The sequence below is a fragment of the Puntigrus tetrazona genome, chromosome 9, assembly GCF_018831695.1.
Source record: "Puntigrus tetrazona isolate hp1 chromosome 9, ASM1883169v1, whole genome shotgun sequence".
NCBI classification, from domain to species: Eukaryota; Metazoa; Chordata; class Actinopteri; order Cypriniformes; family Cyprinidae; genus Puntigrus; species Puntigrus tetrazona.
Window position 1 is genome coordinate 7,304,826 of NC_056707.1, and position 24,173 is coordinate 7,328,998.

A 24,173-nucleotide genomic window follows, 5' to 3' on the forward strand; every position below is an offset into this window, starting at 1 on the left:
AAATCAAAAGGCATATTCGTCGCCGGACACGGATTCACCTCACATTCGCCTGATATCAGTTCTTTCAATGTTCTGTCACTTTTTCTTTCCACCTTAGCCTCTTCGTGGGAGGAGGACAGCCGTAACCGCAAGGGAAGGAGCTGACCGTGTCCTGCGGTCGCTGCTGTGACCGACAGACGGCCACTCTTTCGTTTCAAAGGTAGACCTGGGCTCGACCTGCACAGTCTCTACCCCCCCTTCCTTCATTTTGAACGCAGGACTCTTCTTCGCAAACCTCCTGGTCTCTTTATGACGTAATTGCGGGTCCCCGCCACATCTCTGAAGGCAGATCGTGATTCCCGCTCCGGATCCGCACCACAAATTCAGGGCGTTCGTTAATGTCTCTGTATGTTTATTACTGCCCCAAAACGAAAGCCTACAGTTAACTCGTCTTACCTGACGCGTCCATCACTTGTGCTACGAGCGTTTGGCGCAAGCCCGCGGCACCGACAGGCAAAATGTGGATTTAAATTCTTGACGGAGGGCGACAAAACAACGCGTTGACTTCAAGCCCGCGGATAGTTAATATGATGCATCCACGAGTATGGAGAGCCCTGTTTTTGATGTCCGTGTTCTGCCAGCTCGGGATGGCAGGCAAATACGGTAAGTGTTGATGTCGCCAGGGAAGAAAGTGTTTGAGAAATGCAATGGAAATCGACGGGAGGATTGTCAGATTCACTGTGCACGGACGTGCATTGATGTGATTAGGCCCTTGACACTTACAACGTGGACACGTTTATTTAAACACAGCGCGACGAATGATTCTGCTGGGAAATCTGGTATATTTTGTTACATAAGGGATCACGTTTCATGTAGGCTAGACGAACGTGCCCTTATTTTAAAATCACTTTTTGAGGATATTGGCACATTCTGTTGTGCCGCTGTGGGTACCCCTGCTGCTAAATCCGCGTTAAAAGTGCTGTAGACGTAGATTAAAGTGCTTTCTGCTTCGTCGTGCAACTGGTGGGAAAGGACAGCGTGGAGACGAGGAGTCGTTCGGGGAAGAACATCGTTTCAGCACCATGGAGAGGGTCGGTTTTCATATTTGTTTATTTTGAAAGCCGCTGTCGATGTTGCTTCATGCATTATTGTAGGCGAGGTATATGTCATCCAGTGTATATCATCCTCCTCTATCTGGTGAACAGAAATACTCTTTACTCTCCATCCCTGCTCTGACCAATAGAAATCACTCTTCTCTGTATCCTTGGCGACACGTCGGCGACATTGGAGGAGTGACCCATTTGCAAATATTTCTGTAATAATACGCTGTCATCTACTACGTCTTATGCATTTTTAAATGACTGATGGTCTCTCGATTGCACTCTGGGTTTGTTTAATAGACCATGGTTTGTTGAGATTTCTTTCCGCTGCGTTGTTCGTGTTTACTATTGACATTTATGAATGGTATGAATTTTCATTAGCTGCCTGGTTAAGGCTGCTCTAAGCTGGCTCAGATGCAGCCTTTAAAAACAGCGCCATGAAAGCGAATATATATATATATATATATATAGTTATTAATTTACCGCTTAATTTATTTCTGCACTGGTGGTTAGAGTTTAGTCTCATCCGTCATAATCTTTCCTCTCATTCCATCTGAAGGTTGGTAGTGATTTAGTTGCTGACAAACAGGTCTGTTAGAGTAAAGGTTGTTACTGCTTTAGCCTGGTACGGATTTATTTTCTACAAATATTTTATTTATAACTATTATATCGTATTTGGTTTAGATTTGCACCACTAAACTCTGGCAACGGCCTTGTTGTTCATGATGTTGTTTACAAGAATTCAGTGTGCTGTTAATCATTAATCCAGAGTAAAACTCTGCCATGGTCATTTTCACTGATGTGATAAGTCATCGGTGGAAAGTGGAAATGAGAGGTTAACATCACATTCTGTTCCATGTCTAAATCAGCAGCTCACAAATAACGAGCAAACTTTACACTTCCCATTTTTATCAAAGTGGCTTTCAAACATAGCGGTTTGCTAGACCTGCGTTCGGCCACCTTCACCTTTTCAGTCTTTTTATTATTTTGTTTTATCTCATTTGCTCTTTTAACACGTCATATGGGGCTTTTCACACGTGAAAGAGTTAATCGTGGATTATTCTGTCACTTTTTACATTGTCCATCTAGCTATAAAAGTAAAGGCTGCTTTCAGGTGCAAGGTCCAATATATTAGGCATGCCTTCTTTTGTCTTTGCGTATCATGGTAAGTACTTGAATTTTGGTCCAATCATTGCATGCACCGAATGCAATGATTGGATGCACATTTTATGGTTCTTTCACTATATATATATATATATATATATATATATATATATATAAAAATCAGGGCCGTGTATTTATATGCTGCTATATCTTTAATCCCGGTCTGGGTGTTCACACTGTTCCTGATTAAACTTTTGCGGTGTTAAAGACTGCTGCGATCTTCACCGACCCTTTCGTTTTATCCTGAATGCACTCTTCGGACTTTAAAGGTAAAAATAAAACGGTGTTTTTACATAAATGGTTTTCGGTCACCATTTGACATTTTTCCCCCTTAAAACGGCGATAATCTGGGATTAAGCGCAGTGTGAAAAGCCCTAATCTGGTATATAATTTCATTTAGAATTATTTCACCAAAAACCCAATCCTTTTTTAACTGTCTAAATCTGTTTTTAGGCCACTTTATTCTCTCCAGCTTTATCAGCTTGACTCTTTATCTTTGTTTGTCCTGCTCGGTTCCCCTGACAGCAGTGCTGTTGGCCAGCCTAGCGTCCCCCCACACACACACACATTCAGGCACACAAACAGACCTACACACACCCATATACGCTCTCTAGCATAGTCAGGTCATGCTCGCTGGCAGTTACGTTTCCTTTTTATTTGATCAGCTGTGTTCAGCACATGCCCAGAGCTTTCCTCCTCATTCTGTCTGCCCACACAGCGGTTCTGCGTCTTAGAGGAAACAAGCTCCTGCGATCACAGGCCATCACGGATGAATGATTCTTGTCATTGACTCGTCCTGATTCGATATTGTTTATATGCTTTCGGGTTGTGTTTTTAGGCTGTGAAAGTTGGAGAGACGGATTCGGCGTGTAGCTGAGATGAATGTGCGAATGAAGGAAAGGTCACTTAGATGTCTCTTGAAAAAAAAGTCTGTACTATATCTCCATTGACAAAACGCTGTGAGGTTTTTTAGTAGTTGTCCATTTAAATGTTTTATTATGTTTTCAGCTGCTCTTTTCCCTCTTCATCTCTCTTTCTGTCTCTCGCATACAGGCTGTTTGTTTGAGAAGAGGCTGTGCTCAAGGGAGCAGTTCTGCTCTGATGGTGAGTATCACGATAGGGAGACGGTATGTGGTGTTGTTTCACTAAATCATAAGTACAGGAGCAAGGACGCGATTCTGTCTTTTGCGTCCTGTTTCTTCACTTCTTATTGTTGATGATCTAATCGTGATTTCCGGATCATCACTTGACACTGCAGCTCTGCTACATCCTGTTAGTGCAACGACGCAACAGGAGACACATGCACGCAGCTAAATAATTTACACCGCAGGAACTTTCACTTCACTCCTTTCATATTGCTCAGCATTAACAAAGATCGCGTTTGTGCACACTGGTGGCGGATGTTTGTGCATTTTATAATCACGTTAAAATGGGTTTCAAAAGTCTGGAATATTTTTTTCGCACTTTTCAAGGATATATATGGGTAGCTGACAAATGATAATTGGACCGTCCTATGGTGTGACATAGCAAAAAAAATGCAGAAAATAGTATGATAATAATACTTTGATAATAATATATGATCTGAATGAAAAGTTAAACAAAAAATGAAACGTTTGTGTAAAATGAAGCACATAGTCAGAAATATGTTTACTTGAATAATGGCTATAAAATACTGCAGAATCTTAAATATCTGTTTCTCGTTTTATTACTTTGTTAATCCTAAACCTTTCTGTTAATTTACGCTATTAAATCTGAAAATAAATCAGGTGGTCCCAGACATTTGAACCCAACTGTATGTAACATTTAGAGTTATCAGCGCTGACTACATATTTATACCTTTATGTATTTTTTCCTCACTGTATCGATATGGCCCCATACAGCTTTTGTGTTTCAGTGCAGTTTCCTTAAAAAAAAATCCAAACTGGAATCTTTCACATTCTGTCTGTTGTTTCGTACTCCTCTGGGGGATTTACCTGTGTACGTATCACCACGGCCCTGAACCACTCGTATTCTGTCACCTGCTCTTCTCTCTCACCATCAAGCCCCTCCCACCTCTGCTCCGGGTTCCCTTGGTAACGGTGACATCACCAAGCCCATGGAAGCTGGGTGTACGCCCCCACAATCACTGATGACTCACTAACCGGTGCTTACGCACAGACTCGCGTCTTTGCCGTGCATCCAAACACACTCATACGCACATACGCATACGCACATATATACCCACACGGATACCTGCAAATTTCAAAAGAGGTTACACAAATATGAGGCGCTCTTTTTTTTCAGAGACTCGCGTTCACAGTAGCCAGGTATTCGGCTGCTGTACATGTTTAAGGCTTGCGTTCTCGCAGCGTCGTAAAATGATGGAACAAAGGTGTGTAAATAAGGCGTTTTTCTTTTTTTGCCCCCAGTCCAATCTCTTTTGTTCTGCCACCTTCATACACACTCATGCTGAATGTCAGGTGTTTGTATTACACCGAGATGCACAGTAATAAAATGGAGAAAGAGAAAAAAGGAGTTATTCACCTTTTATTTAAGATACTCTGGTGGTGCTTGTACTGTTTTATTTCTACTTTTTTTTCATATATCACAATTCAGACCTATCTTCTAAGAACTGTGAGAAACAAAGTCTAAATTTTGAGTTATAACCTCAGAATTTGAGATATAAATTCAGAATTCTTTTCCACAATTCCACAATTTCAGCCCAGAATTCTAAGTTGACTATTTTGTATTTCAGAACATTTTAGTTTACTTCTTGCAGTTCAGTTTTTTCCACCACTGAAAAAAAAACAAAGCAAAAAAGTAATTCCAACTTTTTGTCTCCCAGTCGTTACTGTTTTTCTTGCAGTTCTGGGTTCGTATACCATATCACAGTTAAGTCGTGTTTCTCAGAATTACAAGTTTAATTCTGAATTATGAGCTGAAATGTTACAATTACCTTTATTTTTTATTGCATGGGTCAAACAAGCTTCCATAACACATAATAAACCTCTGTTAGACTTTTTTATTTTTATTAGATTCTAAAGGCCTCGACTGCATCACTCATTCTGTCAAAAATAGATTCAAACATACAATTATTAATTTTTTTGCTTTTTTTGCATTTTGCAAATATGCATTTATATGTCCATCTGTGCTCAGCCAATATATAGTAAGCCATTAAACAAATAAACCAAAACAAAAAAACCTAAAAAAACATTTGTTCTGAATTTTCAGGTATATAATACGAGGCACAATCTAATTGCGCGCGTCACTCTTTAACTGTACATCTTTCTTTTGCTGAAGTGACGGGGTGACATCAGTTTCTCCTGGGTCACTTCTATTGCGATGTAATAATGTACTGTGTATTTCCATGCCCCAGGGAAACTGATCCATCTCCCCCATAGTGCTCTCACATCTCCATCTGCACTATAAATAGCTATGAGTCATGTTCATGGACAGACCTGCTCTGAGATATAGAAAATGGCCGGGTTCATGTTTAGAGCTCATCTGCGTGAAGGGATCAAGGGCTTTTTTTAAACCACACAACTGGAGGTTTAGTCAGGGATGAGTCAGTGGTATATGTGTGGGATGTGAGTGTATGAGAGTGTTTGTGTGGGGCGCTCTGAATATGTTATGGGTGCTTATTAGTCAAGAAGCTGGCTCATTTTTCACTTATGGGTTATTTTGTCTGCGACTTTTTAATGTGATTCGTAGTCACGCAGTATTTATGTGCGAGTGTTTAAGATGTTAGTTCATATTTAATTATTTGGATGTCGTTTATACTGACGTTTTTTGACACAATCTTCAGAAGAGTCTTGTATTTTTGCATCATTTAAACAGAATATATATATGTATATATATATATATATATTCTGATAAGAGGTTGTCTTTACAGATTTTCTCCTCGGTGTTCTAAATGTTTTGTGTTTGTATGTGTTACAGACAAGCTTTTTGGACAGTGCCGGAGCTCCAGACATGATCAGGTTCAGTACCAAGTCTCTGTTCCTGTTCTTCAAAGACTGCAGGAAGTACTCAAAGAGTTGATGCTTCAGGGTAAACACACACACACACACACAAACACAACACACACTGTATTAACCTGTCTTCCTCTCTAGCCAGGCCACATAATGTTTATGTTAATATAATGTTTTTTAAGGCTACACACACACACACACACACACACACACACACACACATAGTGCAAATGCTATTCATTTTTGTGCTTTTAATTATTTGAAAATACGAAAAATTAGGAAATGCAAATATGAATACAAATCAATGAATAATAATAGGTTTGGATTTTATGGAATTCTGGGTTTTAGTCACAACACAAAAATAGCCCATGTTTTCCTGGAGCTCAGCATAAGTAACGACATACATTTTTAAAATTAATTTATTACGTTTGACTGATTTTAAATAAAAGAAAAGAAAGAAACAAACATGTTATACGGAAAAAAAGCTCATTCTTCCAACACTTTATCTATCAGGGTATACTGCAATACATTAAAGAGATTTTGTGATGGTACCGACAGCAAAACTTTTAATATTTAACACTTCATTTATTTTCAGAATCATTATGTTACCAGTTTTTGTAATCCTTTATCTGCTGCTGGATCTAATGGAGCGTGCAAGGTGCATCAAAAATATAATGTAGTATAATTTAGTATAATATCATGAAGAAAGTGATGAAGAAGTAATGAAGAAATAGATTATCCATTAGGATTAGGAGAGACTAAAGGCAAACAAACAAAGCATTGCAGGCAGGGCTGAGTGTATCAGGTTTCATACTTGTTTTCAAGAAAATGCATGCTGTCTCACTTCTGAAATAAAGACTATGGCAAGGCATGTGCTGTGTACAGTGTAAGGGCTGCTGTACACACTGCTTAACATGTACCTGCTTGAATTGTTTGCGCTGATTTGTGTGTTTGTGTGCCCCGTGAACAGGATTCTCCTGGCAGGATGAAATCACCCAGCACATCATTGCAAAGGAGCTGAGCCGTATTCCTCACGCACGCACGCAAAAGGTCCAGAATGCACAGTGAGTACCAGGAACAAACCGTTCTGTTAGTTTAAAGGAATAGTATCATTTACTCACCCTCACGTTGCTTGCAAACCCGTGTGACTTTATTTCCCTAGTGTAATGTTTTTTTTCATCGGACGTTTGTTTTTGTTTTGTGCAGTTACAGTTAATAGACTCAAAAGCACCGTAAACGTATCATGAAAACGCAACGATTGTTGGATATAGCTTTGTGAAATTTAAATAGGCCGGTATTATTGAGTCGGGTTGAACCCGAGGACCTGATCAGTAAGTTTCTTTAATTCCGTTTTCAGACTTTATTCATGCATTTGTTTGTATAGAACAAATGAAACTTGACAGAAAGTGAAGTAATAGAGAGTCGGGAAGTACCACAATCCAGGACTCGAACTCAAATATGTCAGCTCCGTCGGATATCAAGATTTTCCTTGCACACTGACTCACTACTGAAGCTCGCTCTGTTTCTCCCAGATGCTATTTTATGGCCTTAGAAGACTTCTTAGATGCTGCGCAGACTTACATGTTCTGCTTATGTAAAAGACTGTAATACTTCACGGTGCTTCTTCTATTAATACGGAAGCTTTCTTCAGAATTTCTCCCTTTGTGTTACACAAGAAACAAAGAAAGTCATGCAGGTTTGAAGCAGCATGAGGATTAGAAAGTAATTTTTTATTCTTCATCCTTTCCTTTGAGTGTGCGTTATTGCTGCCGGAAAACTTGGTTTCAGAGGTCTCTCGGACCTCAGATGTTTGATCTCTTGTATTAGATTTAATGTAATTGACAGATTTTTTGTTTTTTTTGTAGGCCGCCACAGCCTGCAGCTAAGAAGGTGTATTCCAGCTCTAACTCTGAATCTGGTCCGGCTCAGAGCTACATGGATTACGTGGTGTTAGACCCTCACCAGTCCTCCTCGCTCCGGATGCAAGCCCTACCAATGGACCCGTACTCATACCTACAAGTAAGACTCTTTTTTTTTAAGTAGCATAGAAAAAAAAGCACAGATTTATCTTATATTTGTACATTAATTTCTCTCATGGTTCCCTAACAGGAGGACATGACCCATTCTCTCCATCCTCACACCAGCATGGGATACCAGAGACCCTCCTCTCGAGCTGGAGCCCAGCAAAGAGACAGAGACCGTCAGCTCCTGGAAGATGCCGTCTCGCTCTACCTCTCCTCCTCGCAACCCTCTTTCCGCCACAGGGGGGCAGCAGCCCTCCCTGCCGCCCCATACTATGAAGATCTAGATTTGCCTTTGGAATATGGAGAGGACTACACCCTACAGGAACAGCCCAGCTCAGCCCAGCGCAACAACAAGAAAGTCCCTCAGGACTACAGCTCTTTTTCTGGACTAGACGGTGAGTATCCCTTTTTTAGGATGCTTCAAATGCCTGAAGTGGATGCCATTGTAAACAATTAACTATTGGATATGCATCTTCCTTAAACTTGTTTGCCTTCAGATTTTGACAGCGAGCAGGATTGCAAAACTAGGATTCCTGTTGCTAAAATAGTAGACCTTTCGTGCAAATGACAATTGTGTGTCACGTTTTGAGTCTATGAAAAATGCATAAACTTAACGAATGCAACGTAAGTTGCTCAGGATACATACATGTATGTGCAGCATTGTAAATAAGAGTGTAAATATGCATTTTTGCCGTTATGATGGTGCGTGCTGATGTTTCCATTTCATCCAGCATGTTAATATTTGTGTTATAGATGATACTCTGGCACAGCTGGCCACCCTGTTAAAGAGTTTTGGGGTGGACCCACGAGACCTGAGCCCTCAGCAGATAAAAAGACTTACTTTAGTTTTACAGCTGCTACAAAACATGGAGAATGCAGGTATGGAGTGACACACAACACACACAAATGTACTTACGTCATGCGTTCAGACATGTGCATTGTCACACTGCTTAAATCGTATAGGATGAAGTCACTGCACCTAGTCTTATTGTCATGGGCCTAATACTATGTATCAACGGACATAGGTCTTGTGCATGTGGGATAAAAGCACTGTGTGATGTTTTTTCTTATCTTGTGTTCCTCAGATCAATCTCCAGGGACAGTCACGGTAAAAGAGGTAGATGGAGATTTGCAGTGTAATAATTCACCTAAATGCCTAAAGAAAGTAACACTTTCACCAGGAGTTTTGTTTTTTTAAACATTACTTTTAATGCATTGTCTAGTGAGTCGTTTAATTATTTAAATAACACTGCCACTTACCAGAAAGTGTAAAAAGTAGTAAAAGGAAGAATTAATTAGCTGCATATTGCATTTTCAAGTAAAAAAAAAATAAAAACGTGTACTATGTTTTTTGCTATTTGCACACAATGCTTTGTTTTTTTCCTCAACAGACAATTGTAGAAGGCAGTGATAAAGTGACAGAAAAAGGAGGGAAACCCCCCTTACCTGTTTCAGCTCTGCCCTCTACCCCAACCTACCAGCGGGCCCCTACTCAGCCCCCATCCACACCAGCCCCTGCCACTGTGCCTAAGGAAGACAGTGGGAGCTCTGTGGGGCCCACCCTGTCAGCCAAAGACCTGGATTTAAAAGAGAAAACCGCCAACATCTTGAAAACCGCTAAGGATGGGACAAACACCAGAGAGGAATATGGCTACATTGTCACTAATCAGAGGTAGGAGCTCCTAAAACTTTTTAAAGATTATGTTGTGCAGTTCATTCACCTGAAATTTATTACGTTGAAGGTAATAGATGGCAGACGCCTGATCATTTTAGACATCTGTGCTCAAGTTTTTACCAAAAACACAATTGTCTTAGTATTATTAAATAATAATCCAAAATACATGTTTACATAATACATGTATGTTTGCTTTGTGTATTTATTACGTGTATATAAACACACACTCACATGCATATATATATATATATATATTTTAGAAAATTATGTTGTTTGTATATTACATATATTTATGTATAATATAAATTATATGAATATAGACAAATTATTGTAAATACATGTAAATATGTATGTGTGTATTTACATATACATAATAAATATTCACAGAACACACATATATATTATGAAAAAAACATTTTGTGTGTTTAATCTTGATTAATCATATGAAAGAACCAAATGAAACAGAATGATGAGTATTTGTATAACACTGTATTCCTATTGTTGAAAATATGATATAATGAAATTGTGGTATTTTTGTAGTTAATGTACATTTTCGTTTTATGCCTATTTCTAAAATATTTCATCAGCAAATTGCCATAAAATTATTCATTTCTGTTAAAATACTGAAAGTCTTGAACAGTTTATATAAAAATGTATAACAGGGATTAATCAGGGAAATGTTTAATGTGACGGCATGAAATTGAATCTGAATCAGTTATTCTATTACAAATAGTTCTAATTTACACATAGTTCCTAGAATTTGAAAGCAAGCTTGTTTTTGCTCTTTGAGACCCTTGAAAAATATGGTCTGGTGTGTATTTCTGATGATTTCGGGATGTATGTGTGTTAATATAGCTGGATGTCCCTTGAAATGAATTGAATTCATTTGTGCCGCCTGCTCACAATAAAACAAACGTATTTCTTCTTTCCTCTTCTTTTCCCTCCAGTCCTCTAAGTCTTTACGATGGGGTGAAACTCTTAGAGACCCTGGCGGAGAGGATCCATCTCTCCACGAGCAGTTTCATCAACATTAGGTAAAGTGTGTGTGTGTGTTGTCGGATAGAGAGACTGATAGATTAGTGAATACGGGGAGAGAATGAAAGAAAACACGATGTGTCGGCCGTTTGTCTCCGCAGCGTGGTGGGCTCGGCCCTGACGTTCAGGATCCGACAGAACCCTCTTAATCTCAGCGCCGAGGATGTGGCCAATAAAGCCGGTGAGTGACAAGCCTTCTCTTTCGAACCGTTAATTTCGATGGAACGGAAAAAGAACGCGCAGGCACTTATTGATTAACCCGCACATTCACCAGCTTTTATTGTCTTTGCATTGCAGTCGCTGAGAAGAATTTCCTCGAGGGAGAGACAGGATTGAAAATCATCCAGACCGGAGTGGGAGAGGTATGCCTGTCCCTTTTTTCATGTCCCCAAACTGTGAAACCCGCACGCTCTCCGTGATCAGCAGGTCTATAGATTAGCGATTATGGGAACCGGTTGGTATAATGAGCCTCTCTCTCTTGTCAGTCAGCAACAGAATTGGCCACACAGGTCATTATTCTCTACATAACCACCCTCATCAACCAAACAGGGAACGTTCTCATTGAAATTCATAGATTCGACAGTTTTGTCCATCTATTATGTACAGATCACGTACTGAGATATAATTCTGGGTTCTCATGAATCACTCTGGCGTTTAATACTGAACCGAACAAGGAGGGCATTTGAAACGAACCGTTTTTTGAAATCGTCACCGTTCATCTCGAACTGTCCCCACTGTACCGTTCCCCCGTCTCAAATCCTCCTGCGTTTTTTCCCGCTGTGCCTCATTTCTCTCCCTCACTCATTCTTTCTCTTCTTGTCCCATGCCATTCTCCCCTCTGCCATTCTTTTGGCCCTTCTCTTTTTGTTACCTCTGCCTTTGACCCCTCCCCAACCCTTTCTCCCTCGCTCCCCCACTTTCTTGGGTGGCTTTTGTGCTCGGTGCATATTGAGGCGTTCTGCTCTCCCTCGCTCGCTCCCCTTTCACTTTGTACAGCTGTTGCAGGCCCTTGAATGCAGAATAATGTCTTTTGTTGCATCCGGCTGCTCATATTTTTAATTATTCTTTCTCGTTCCATTGTGGGCTGTGACACTTTCTTTGCTGTGAAGTGCACGGCGTATGAGTGAGCGAGCGAGTGTGCGTGCGCTCTCCCTGTCCTTTATCTTATAATTTTCTCTCTCTGCCTCAGTAATGAGACCTGCTTGCACCTGACTGTTTTTTGTCCGCCTTTTACAGGGGCAAATGCTTTTCTGCTTAGGCCGTTTTGTCTCTCCGTGCTTCTTTCTCTCACTGCGAGTCTCTTTCTTTACTTCTTTAATGAATTAAAGTTTTTACTGCCCACGGTGACATACATAACAGTGCCCTTTCAGCACTCCCACAGAGATTGCGCCGAAATCTTATTAAAGGGATAGTTCACACAAAATTTAAAATGAGGTTTACTCACCCTAAGAACACTGGTGACCACATTTGCTTCCATAGTATTTTTTTCAATACCATGGAGGTCAATGCAGCTGTTCAACAAAGATTTTATACAATTTTATATAAATGATGACCTAATTTCCATTTTGGGGTAAACTACTACTTTTATGTAAACTGGGGGTTTTATATTTATTGGATGACGCTTCCTGAAAATCATTGTTATTTTAAGTGATAATATATCCAGTTTAAAGCACATTTATCAGACGTGTCAATTATTATTCGATAAATCTTTGGCAGTGTCTGTTACCCGTATTGTCCCCAGCTTGTGCGATCTCATATATCTTCTGTTGTACGGTTATTCCAGATGTGAAGGCTCAGTGTTTGTGTCCTTGCCAAACCATATTACTTACAAACCCCTTTTGGGCCCATGGCACTTTTCTTACACCCCATTCGTTGTACCCCCTCCTGCTCCTGTTGCTTTCGGCCCCTTTTTCCCTCCTCCCTCTCTCTCTCCCTCTCTCTCTCCCTCTCTCTCTCTCTCTCTCTCTCTCTCTCTCTCTCTCTCTCTCTTTCTCTCTCTCTCACGGACGACCTATCCAGGGCATCAATACCACCCCCCACCCCACCATTTCACCATCAGCAACATGTGGAGCTGTCTCTAAGGCAACGACGTTTGATGTGACAAGTGGCGGCATTGGTTGAATGGGGCTGAGAGGCAGCGAGGCCTTCATACGAGTCGGACACAGCTCTCGGGGAGGCACATTCTCTCTTTCCCCTCCCTTTTCTTGTCCTTCCCATTTATTTTCACTCATTTACCTTTGCGCTCCGGCACTACACGTATGCCACTCTTTCCCTCCGTTTTGGTTTCTCGGCTCTGAAACGTTAAGGGCTACTTTCAAGCGCTTGTTTGATGCTTTGCTCAAGTTGTCTGACCGGGGATGCTTGGACTGTGTGGAGGCTTGAAAATGTGAAATTGAAGACGGTCCTGCTCGTGATGTTGTGAGGTAAAGAGGTCTGAGCGTCCGCAGAGCACACGAGATGGGTGCCGGTGAGTTCGTACACGATCTACTCGTTCTGTAGGCCTGTATGTAGGATTTAAATTCTGAGATCTGTATTTATTTATTTGGATGTTTTTTCTGATGGTTGTGTTGGACATCATTTTATAGTTTTTTTATGAATAATGGGAAAAAGTGTGTGCATTTTGATAAAAGCTGCTTATCGTTTTAATAGTCGATCAACATATTGATGCCATTAATCACGCGTCCCGTTTTTTCATATTTCATTTAGTAATTTAGTTTGTGCATGTGTAATATATATGTATATTATTTTTAATTTTTATTATTATTATTTTTTTATCACATGTGGAAAGGTATAAACTGTATTTCATTCAAAAATATCTAATAATATCAGTTTACAACTGTGGCAGAGTTGTGATTAATGTTTTTAATGTAAAAGCTTTATTAGTTCCATAAATATTTCTAAAACAAAAACCATGACCATTCAAACTTCTACATAGTTACTATAAAGCACTAAACTAGAAAAAAATACTACAATAAAAAATATTTTCTCTTCAAAATATATGGTCAAAATACATTATGATTATTATCAACTGAAATCTAAACTTTTTGATGCAAATAATAATTCAAAAAGTTATAGGTTTTTTTGTGTGTTTTTAAATTTTTTTTTACATCTGTATCATATCAACATCTTAGGATGATAACTTAAATATAGATTATGTTTAAATGTGGCTACTATTACTCTGGTAATATTCGATTTAAATTTCAAATTTCAAAATTTCACATTTGATCTCAGTTTGATCTTCTGCTTGGCATACACACAGATGCGTGTGTGGTGCGTGCTCAGTGCCATGTGCTGCATGCCTAAGGTATATGTGCGTTTGATGAAATATTTTTGTTAAATGCTGTTTTTAAGAATTGTGTGCTATCTAGAATAGTGATGTCAGGTGGACCGGTTGCTGTGGTAACAGGGCAGAGCAGGCTGGATGAGTGAGATGATGTAATCCGTTTGTAGTCATTGCAGGTGCACCTAAGTTCATATTATTTCTCTTGGTTTCATGTACTAGATATATTGAAAGGTTGTAAAAAAGTTTTATTGCCTAAGTCATTAAGTGGCTGGATGTTAATTTTTCGTGTCACCTTTTCATTGCTCACCCTTATAGAATTCAATCATTTCCTTTTAGTCATTTTCCAGTTTCCATTTAGAGTGAACAGTTGTGCTATTTCAAAATATATATATATATATATATATATATATATATATATATATATATATATATATATATATATATATATATATATATCTACTGAAAGATGCAAAAGTGAGAAAAATCATCCATTATAAACATCTCTCTAAAGGCTTTTTTCCTTAGAGGTACCTTAATGAAAATATAAAGGCAGCGAGGCGACGGCAGTGATGTGAATTCTGACGAGTCACTGTCTGAACGCCTCTACCAGATAACAGCAGAGTCCTGCTGAATTGTGAAATCAATTCGCAGCGAGTGAATGGAGCAGAAGATGCATAATGGGGCAGACGGACTGGTGAAATCTTAGATCACCGAGAGCCTCGGAGATGGTCGGTGCTTCATTTCTGACTCGGGCGTCTCGGGCCGTGCCTGAATCGTCTATTGTGATTCAGAGTGCGAAGCGCCGGCTGATCTTTGCCCTCGGGATCTTCCAAAACAAACAAGCCATACGTGTGTTTGTGTGTGTGCGCGCATCTCCTTTTTTTTTTGTGGCCGAGGTCAAAGGGCTCGGGGGTCATGGGGAACGGCGGAGGGGTCCTGGGACCCTGAATCTGATTTTCCCGCTTCTTGAGGAACAGATGTTTGAATTATGCTTCCTCTGCCGGCAGCTTATTGTGATTCAAATGCACATTAGTATTCGCAGCGACACGTAGAGCATGTGCTGAACCGTGCGCTACGTCGTGAGGTTATTCCTCACGTATCACCCCTTTTTACCCCTCCTGCGCAGAGTTTTACTCCCTTCTTCCCTGTAACCATGCTTTCTCTCCTTGTGATCAGTTGCCTTCTCTCCCGCTTTCTCTCTGCCTCCTCATTTCTTCGCCTGCCCCTCTCAGACCTTGGGGGGCCTTTGTCCTCTTGTCCTAAACCAGCTCATTTTTCCTGCCTGCTCCCGTGCTCCATTCTAAAAGCCTGTCAGTCTTCCTTTCGGGGCCTCTCTGGAGTAGCAGGTGAGGCGCCCCGCACCCTTTATCTCCTCCCCCATTGTCCTTCCGTCCAGTCGCGCACCCTTGCTTCAACGCCGCCGCCCCCCTCCTCCTCCCTCCTTCCACCTCCTTCAGTCTCTCCTGCCGAACATTCTTCTAGCTTTTCAGGAGAAAAGGCTGAATTTGAGTGGGAACAAGAGGGACAGAATGAAACGTGTGAGGAACGAAGAAGGAGAAAGAGAGGGGGAGTGGGTGTGAGGAGGACAGGGAGCGAGGGGGAAAATGGTTGACGAATTTCGAGAAAGGAGCGAAAAGAAGGGAAAGCGTCCTGACCTCTTTGTGGTCAGACTTAAGTGCTCTTTCACTCAATCTTTTTCTTTTGCTAGCTCAGCTCTAACGGCTGCCTGCGCGCTGCAGAGATGGTGGTGAGGTGTCAGCCTAAAGGTCTGTTCCACTTTCTCAGAAAAAACAGCGGGTGTCTGAGCGAAAATTATAGGCGCTGTAAGAATGGGTTGTTAAAACTTGTTGCTTTCCTTCCTGTTTTATTTCGCATGGCGAGATTTGCTTTTAGTTTATAACTTTGGTAATTCCTCTAGGCGTGATTGGTCTTTTAGTTTTGCATTTAGTCTTTAAAAGGCCGTTTATGAAACATTCGGTCAATTTGCAATTGCGAAATGATTTCGTTAAAATCATAAAAATATTATTAACTTTTGAGGATCCTGCACTAAATTAAAAGAATTCTTAAATTAGCTTTGGTTGATGTGAGAGCCATGTGGTTTCATTGAAATCATCAAAACATTATTAAATATTGAGCATTACAGGCTAAATTAAAATAAATATTTGGGAGCTATGAGAGGCATATTAATTGAATGCAGCAATTAAAGTATTTTATTAAAATAATTTAATTTAAAATGAATGAATTTAAATTTCTGCTGTTTTTGTCATAACCCCCTAAATTTTAGGCCAAATATGCCATTTGATTGATTTATTTTGTATTATATTGACTATTGATTAAAATATTTGTAATCGTCTTGCAGTTCTACAGAAGCAGAAATTTATTTTACATTACACTTAGTTGTAATATAATATAAATCTATAATAATATAATAAGTATAAACTACTATAAATGTAGTCATTAATGATATACCCGAGCAAGTAGGGAAGAATTTTTAATTTTCGTAAGGCTCCACGGCAGCTGTGCCTCACTTGAATACAATCGTAGTATATAAATCAAACGTACATTTACTTGAGCAAGTGTAGCCGTGATTAAAAGTCTTACAGAGACTCATTTATTTTAGTACAGGGGATATTTGAATAACAGGAGTAGAATATTTCACATTATCCTATATTTCAACACATAAAGACCTCAAAATAATCACACCCAAAGATTAGAATGATTCGATTAGAATGCAGATGGCTTAAAAAGATGCCAGTGGCAGTAAGTATTACGTCCTAAGGTGGTTTCTGCAGATAGCACCACGTATTATTCGGTGTGATAATGTAGGCGTGTTGACAATAGCATATTTCCTCTGCTCTCCTCTCATTTCCTTTGCTCACCGTGATGGCCATGGATTACATTGAGCATTCCACTGTTGCCATGGTAGCGCTACGGCCTGTTCTCCCCTGCTGAGGCTCCCAGACACCATGGCAACACCGACAGGCAGGGGTTGGAGACACGGGACGGCGGCCGCATGACATCGGCGGTCATCGCATCCGTGCGTTCTCTCGTTCCCTCGAGCTAGGAGCTAGGACGGACTAAAACCGAACGAGAGCGAGTGAAAGATCCCCTCAGAGTGACTGACCCTGCATTGTGTGTGTGTGTGGGGGGGGTTCCTTAATTGTTTACTTGCTGGTAATTATTCAGCGGAGCGGGCGGGTCACTGACTTCCTCTAATTATTTCAGGGTGGCACGTGGCTGTGCGTGTGCGTCTGGGTTGCCAGGGTAATTAGTAGTCGATGATGACATCCGACTTGTTTACACAAACAGAGAGAGAGAGAGACAAAAGAGGGACGAGAGTGTAGGGAAGACAGAGAGACCACACAAACACTGTTTCGTTGCATTTAGGGTTTTTTTTTTTTGATTCTTCGTATGATGTTGTCTCACGTTTGCTGTATTTGTCTTTTTCTGTCGTTGTAGAGGAGCGAGGGGCGTGGCTTGCCCCAGGCCACGCGGGTCGGGGAGGGTTCGCGTGGGGTCGTCCTCACAATGGTGGCCATGGCTTGCGTTGGCACGGTTCTGTTGGTCGCCCTCGCGATCGCCTGTCTCCGACACCAAGCCCGTCAGCTAGCCTCCGGCAAACTGGGTCTGGGACCAGAAGCCGGTGCGGAAACCCACTTTGATTACCAGGTACAATGTTAAAAACACACAAACGCAGGGAGAGAATGATGACGTTTACTGTGTTGTCCAAAAGGGAAACTGTAGTCAGAAGAACAAAAATGTGGAATAAGCCCAATAATAAAAAAAAAGAAAAAATACTAGTGCTGTAAAACGATTAATCGTGAATAGTCGCAAAACAAAGGTTTTTGTTTACATTATATTTGTACGTGTACTGTGCATATTTAAACACACATACATTCAGTATAAATTTTACAAATATTTAGGTTTACAAATTTATATATTCATATTATTTTATATATATATATATATATATATATATATATATATATATATATATATATATATATATTTTTTTTATGGATACATTTAATATATAAACTTAATTTATTTTTTCTTAAATATATACTATTTATACAAAATATACACAATAAATAAACACAAAAATTATTTTGAATCCAATTAATTGCAATTAATTGTTTGACAACACTATAAAATGCATTTCACAGAAACAAAATGACACAATATTGTCATGTAGTGTCAAATATTGCATAATGAATAAAATCATATATAACTTTTAGGAGGCAGAAATGACTTTGTGGTCGTTGCAATTAAAAATAACTGTTATATATATAATTATAATATATAATTATTTCATTTATTCTTGTAATGCAGTGCTGAATTTTCAGATATTACTCCAGTATTCAGTGTCACATGACTTGCTGCTTAAGAATGTTTTGTTTGTTTTTTTTATTCAAAAGAACATAATTTCTGAAATAACTCTTTTTGTACTTAACCAATTCTCACAATTAACTAGCATGCTCATTGACTTTTTATTAATGCTAACAAAGCACATATTCTACATGCTTAATATCCTACCCAATTAGGAGGTTTTTTTGAGTCAAATGTTAATGGTTTGTTAATAGTGAAAATTGGACCTTAAAATAAAGCGTGACCGAAATCTTTAGTAACATTATAAATGTCTTTAGTGCCGTTTTTGATTCATTTAAACCCTTCCAATCAGGTGTAACAGACATATGATCAGCGCTGTAATCGCATTTAAATTCACCTGACACTGAGCATCACAGTACATTAACAGTGATGATTATGGATCTGAAAATGTAATTTCAAACATTAATGCTCAGCCAGTAATGATGAGGTTTCTCTCAGGAGCTGTGTCGCCAGCACATGGCAGCCAAGTCATCGTTCGCCCGTCCGGAGCCAGGCGGTCGACGGGGGACCGACACATCTCGAGTCAGCAGCGTGTCGTCTCAGTTCAGCGACGGACCGCAGCACAGTCCCAGCTCTCACAGCAGCACACCGTCCTGGAGCGAAGAGCCTGCGCAGTCCAACATGGACATCTCCACCGGACACATGATACTGGTACACAGCCACGAATTACAATTCAGCGTTCTACAAATATGCTGCATCTTTCAAAGTCAGAATGCCACTCTAATTAACAGGAATGATCGCACTACAGTTTTTGACTGTTCAGCGCATGTCGGTACATAGGTTGCAGTACCTGCTTGCGCGAACCAAATACATATTTAAAACTGCAGCAAATTTTAAGGAAAGAAGAGCTATTGGAGTTTTGTGTCTTCTCAGTTCTGAGGTTGTGTCCTGAACTCTAATCATGCCAAGTTGTTTATTTATTACACAGAAACAAAATATCAGTGGAATGTATCGAATCCATTTCTGTTGTTTAGGCGTATATGGAGGACCATCTGAAGAATAAGGACCGGTTGCAGAAAGAGTGGGAGGCTCTGTGCTCGTACCAGGCTGAGCCGAGCTCTGTCTCTATCGCCCAGTCTGAAAGCAACATGGAGAAGAACCGCTATCCTGACTTTGTGCCCTGTAAGAGCCCTGCGCCTCTTGTTTCTCTGATCTCATCCATTTATTTAACAATTTCGGGGGTTTTTTTAAGTAAAAAAATGTATAATGCCTGAAGATTGCTATTTCTAATCACCTCTGTTCTTTTGAACTTTCTATTCATGAAACAATCCTCACAAAAATGCATCACAGTTTCCATAGAAATGTTAAGCAGAACAACTATTTTAAACATTGACAACATTGTGAGCATTTCTGATATTCCCGATAGATCATGTGGCAACGAATGATGCTGAAAATGCAGCTTTGACATCAATAAATAACATTTTAAAATACATTAAAATACGAAACAATTATTTTCACAATATTAGACTTTTTAATTAGTTTTTGATCAAATCGATGAAGCCATATTGAGCATGAATAAGAGACTTTCAAAAACATAAAGTCTTACCGGCCTGAACTTTTGAGCAATAGTGTGCACTGGCAAGAAAGGCAACGAACAACTGAAAAATACAAGTATTAGTATACCAAAATTATTTAAATATATACATTTTAGTTTTCAGTATGGTTAATGAAAACATTTTAATGTTTAGACGACCATTCGAGAGTGAAACTGAAGGCAGAGGTCAACCCCTCCAAAGAGGACTACATAAACGCCAGCACTATAGTAAGAAATTACAGTCTTTATTACATTAAAGAACAAGGTTTTTGTCTAATAGCACTCATAAATAATGTTTGTTTCTCTATTAAAAAAAGTAAATGTGATCATGTCACAAGAAAGGATCCTCATTTCACTACATCTTTACCCGTAGATTGATCATGATCCACGTTTACCTGCTTACATTGCAACTCAAGGACCTTTACCACACACTGTTGCTGATTTCTGGCAGGTAAGGTGCCCACATCGAGAGTAATGATGAAATATAACTGGAATAATGGCACAACACTAAAGTGGTTTAGAATGACATGAATATGCATCCCCTGTATAAGTGGTGCTTTGTGCACTGACGCTGTTTCGGTGCACGTGTTAGATGGTGTGGGAGAACGGCTGTACTGTAATAGTGATGATGACCGCTCTAGTGGAGGATGGAGAGAAGCAATGCGAACGTTACTGGCCTGATGAAGGATCGTCTTTATACAACATCTATGAGGTGAGACAAGTTCAGTGCGGTTGCCCTCGGGAGTCCCTCGTGGCTTTTAGTTATTACCCTGCTTACTCCCTGCTTCCTCAGGTGAACCTTGTGTCCGAACACATCTGGTGTAAAGACTTCTTGGTGCGTAGTTTCTACCTGAAGAACGTCCAGACTCAAGAGACACGCACTCTGACCCAGTTTCATCTGCTGAGCTGGCCTGCTCAAGGCATTCCCTCCTCCACGCGCCCCCTGCTGGACTTCCGCAGGTACTGCCACAACTCGCTTTCTGATTGGACTACAAACAGATTAGGCACACATCGGGTAGTAGCTCCTCAAGGGAGTAATTCACAACACGGCAATAGCAAAAACAAATTTACTAAAAGGTGCCAGTGTGCCAACGGTTTTCAAGTAATACTGTCCAATAGCAGCACCACCGGAGGACGTTTTAGAAGGAGGCGTCGTCGTTTTTGCCTCGCTTGTGCTCGGTATGTTCTCATGGATAACTTAATGGCAAATTCGTGTGACATAATGTGTGCAACCGGTCTTGAAATTGGTCAAACTGGTGCAAATGATGAGAAAGTTGCAGCATCTTTTTTTTGGTAAATGATGGATAATTAAAAAAATATAGAACGTTTCCACTGCGTCACATCTGAAATGATATTGAACGCAAAACGAACTGGGATTGAGACAATTTTTTAGTGAGCGCTCTGTTAAGGGTCCGCCTGTGAATATCTGTATTGAAGACTTAATAAAAATAGCCAAAACGCAGCTAGAAACAAATAAATGTGCTCGTTGCTGTGGCATATGTCAAATATTTTTTCTAAAACTGCATAATTATAGTGTGTAAATAACATTAAATAAAAACATATTTTTTCTGATGATAGTGTAATGTAAAAAAAGGTTTAAAATGTAATGTAATGAGTAAACAATGTAATATTTAACAATAATATAATATTTAAACTTAAAAAATTAAAAACATTTAAGTACTTAAGTATTAATTAGGTACATGTGTGCTTAGGGTTACATGCATGCGATGCATAATTTATTATTATTATAATAGAAAGTACATATAACAAAGACGTCTTAAAATAAAATGTTACCAAATGTTTCTTCTTAATAACTGTAGTTATAATAAACACAAAATTAACTCAATTCAGACACACACAGTGTCTCATCCACATTTCTATGCATATACTTTCCCTACTGTTTTTCCTCACCCTAATATGAGGATCTTCTTCACACTTGGGAGTCCCTAAATATCTGTGGATGTATTCTTTACATTAAATTCCAACGTTGCTCTCCCTTGAATGCATTTGCACCGTGGACCTTCCCCACTTGTGCTCGACACCCTGCCTTTCTCCGTTCCTCCTCCTCTTCCTCCTCCTCCCACCGTCACTCTCTCAGTCTCTGATGGAGATCGGTAGGTCCCTGGACGTAGCACACCTCCCAGTGTCATTTTTGTGATTTGCAGCTAGTAGTCTGGGTCCAGTTGCATAGTCACAAAAATGATCATTGGTAGGTGTGAGTGCAGCAGGAGTGAGGCTTAACGGATGCTCCATCTCCTCTCTCCCCCTTCCTTCCCCAGCCTCACGCGTGGCTCGCTTCCTCTTTGTCCGCAGAAGAATGATTGTAGGCTTGGACAAATTGACCGTTACGCACCTTGTAGCATGCCCAGTTATTAATTTCCTTTCTCTCTTCTATCCCGCCTTTTTTTTTCGTTTGTTTTAGAAAAGTAAACAAGTGCTACAGAGGACGCTCGTGCCCAATCATTGTGCACTGCAGGTAAAACGGCCACAGCGCGTCTCCGGTTCACAATATGGGCGTTTTTTTTTTATTACCGCCATCATTGAAAATGAATGATTTAAATTGCTTTTCTGATTTCACGCAGCGATGGAACCGGCAGAACCGGCACCTACATTCTTATCGACATGGTTCTCAACCGCATGGCGAAAGGTAAGCGCCTCGTTTCTCGATTTCATCTCACGCGCGTGCCACATACTCACAGGTGGTTTGTCCGCTTTAGGCGTGAAGGAGATCGACATTGCCGCCACGCTGGAGCATATTCGTGACCAGAGGCCGAGTATGGTACGCACTAAGGTACGTACAAAACGCTTTCCCTGCCAGCATGCGGTTTATAAACGCTTCTTTACGCGCTAAGCTTGATTATTTCTGCAGGACCAGTTCGAGTTCGCGCTGACAGCCGTGGCAGAAGAGGTGAACGCCATTCTCAAAGCCCTTCCTCAGTGAGCCACATCCCACCGTGTCACCATTACTATCTTCTTCACTCGCCCCTTTTCACGCCCCTCGCTCACTTTCACGAGTCAGAAACGAACACCGTCAATCTTTCAAAGACTACGGAAGCTTTCCAACGCTGGAAACACTTTGCAGGGGCCAAATGCTTCAGTCCTAATTGAGTTTCAGGGAGAAACGGTGGTAAGCATCAGATTTAAAGTGTCCTAATTTATGTAAATTGACAGTATAATGTTGTCTTTTTATAATATATATATATATATATATAGATACATATGATGTTTGATGTTGAAAAATGCAGGTTTTGTTCTTAAAATGCTTTCTTTATCACGGCCGAAAATGCAAGTCATGCACCAAATGCGGAAATGACAAAAGAAGCCACCATGTCTCATGCAGTCAAACATGAGGTCTTATATGCACGGTCGAGTCTGAACTCGTTGGAATGTACCCGAAAGGCACCCGTGATATCTTAAGGTTCCTGTCAAATGTTTTACAAACATTCAGCGCTTTCACATCTGTAACGTCTAGTGCCGCCTTTACGTCGTGTGACGATCACTGTAAATAATTCACCGAGAGCTCTGTTTATTCCTGTAGCAAACGTGTAGAAAATTATCCAAAAAAAAAAAAAGAGAAGTATATTACTATAATTTTGAACTGGTTCTGAATTAAATGTGAATCTGTGTAGCAGCACTGCTTGATGTGTGTGGCTTCTCTCTTTCAACGCGATCAGGCGACGCCAAAAAAAGAAACCGTTTAGGTTAATCTACAGCAACGTTCAAAAGTTTGGTGTCGGTAAACATTTATGATGTCGCCAAATATTCCGAAGGAATTTTCTTTCTAAAATCTTGAATAATAAAAAAAATGTTTGGTTTCCACAAAACATTAAGCAGCATATCTCTTTTCATCGTTTATAACAATGATTTCTGGAAGGTCGTGTGACGCTGAAGAAAAAAGAAAAAATATTCACACAGAAAACACCTATTTTAAAATGCAATAATATTTCGCAGTATTATGGCTTTCGCTGAGATTTTTTTTTTTGGGGTGAGAATAAGATTATAAGATCATTTTAATAACACACGACCCAAACGTCTGGACA

The 24,173-nt window shown here is 40.0% G+C and overlaps 1 protein-coding gene across 2 annotated transcripts; it reads left to right on the forward strand.

Moving 5' to 3' along the window:
- The first annotated feature begins 14 nt into the window (after positions 1 to 14).
- Positions 15 to 23,767, forward strand: ptprna (protein tyrosine phosphatase receptor type Na). Of its 2 annotated transcripts, none has more exons than XM_043248154.1 (23): positions 15 to 642; positions 3,297 to 3,347; positions 6,162 to 6,272; positions 7,164 to 7,257; positions 8,059 to 8,212; positions 8,303 to 8,612; positions 8,971 to 9,096; positions 9,303 to 9,334; positions 9,609 to 9,889; positions 10,840 to 10,926; positions 11,029 to 11,108; positions 11,225 to 11,289; positions 17,670 to 17,879; positions 19,038 to 19,250; positions 19,574 to 19,721; positions 20,288 to 20,361; positions 20,507 to 20,584; positions 20,726 to 20,845; positions 20,927 to 21,093; positions 22,556 to 22,609; positions 22,716 to 22,780; positions 22,851 to 22,924; positions 23,003 to 23,767. In XM_043248154.1, the coding sequence occupies exons 1-23, from the start codon at positions 567 to 569 to the stop codon at positions 23,072 to 23,074; spliced, it is 2,742 nt and encodes a 913-aa protein (XP_043104089.1). In that variant the 5' UTR covers positions 15 to 566; the 3' UTR covers positions 23,075 to 23,767. The 2 variants fall into 2 exon arrangements, with proteins under 2 accessions (XP_043104089.1, XP_043104090.1); XM_043248155.1 differs by lacking the exon at positions 15 to 642 and adding an exon at positions 3,139 to 3,202.
- Positions 23,768 to 24,173: the final 406 nt, after the last annotated feature.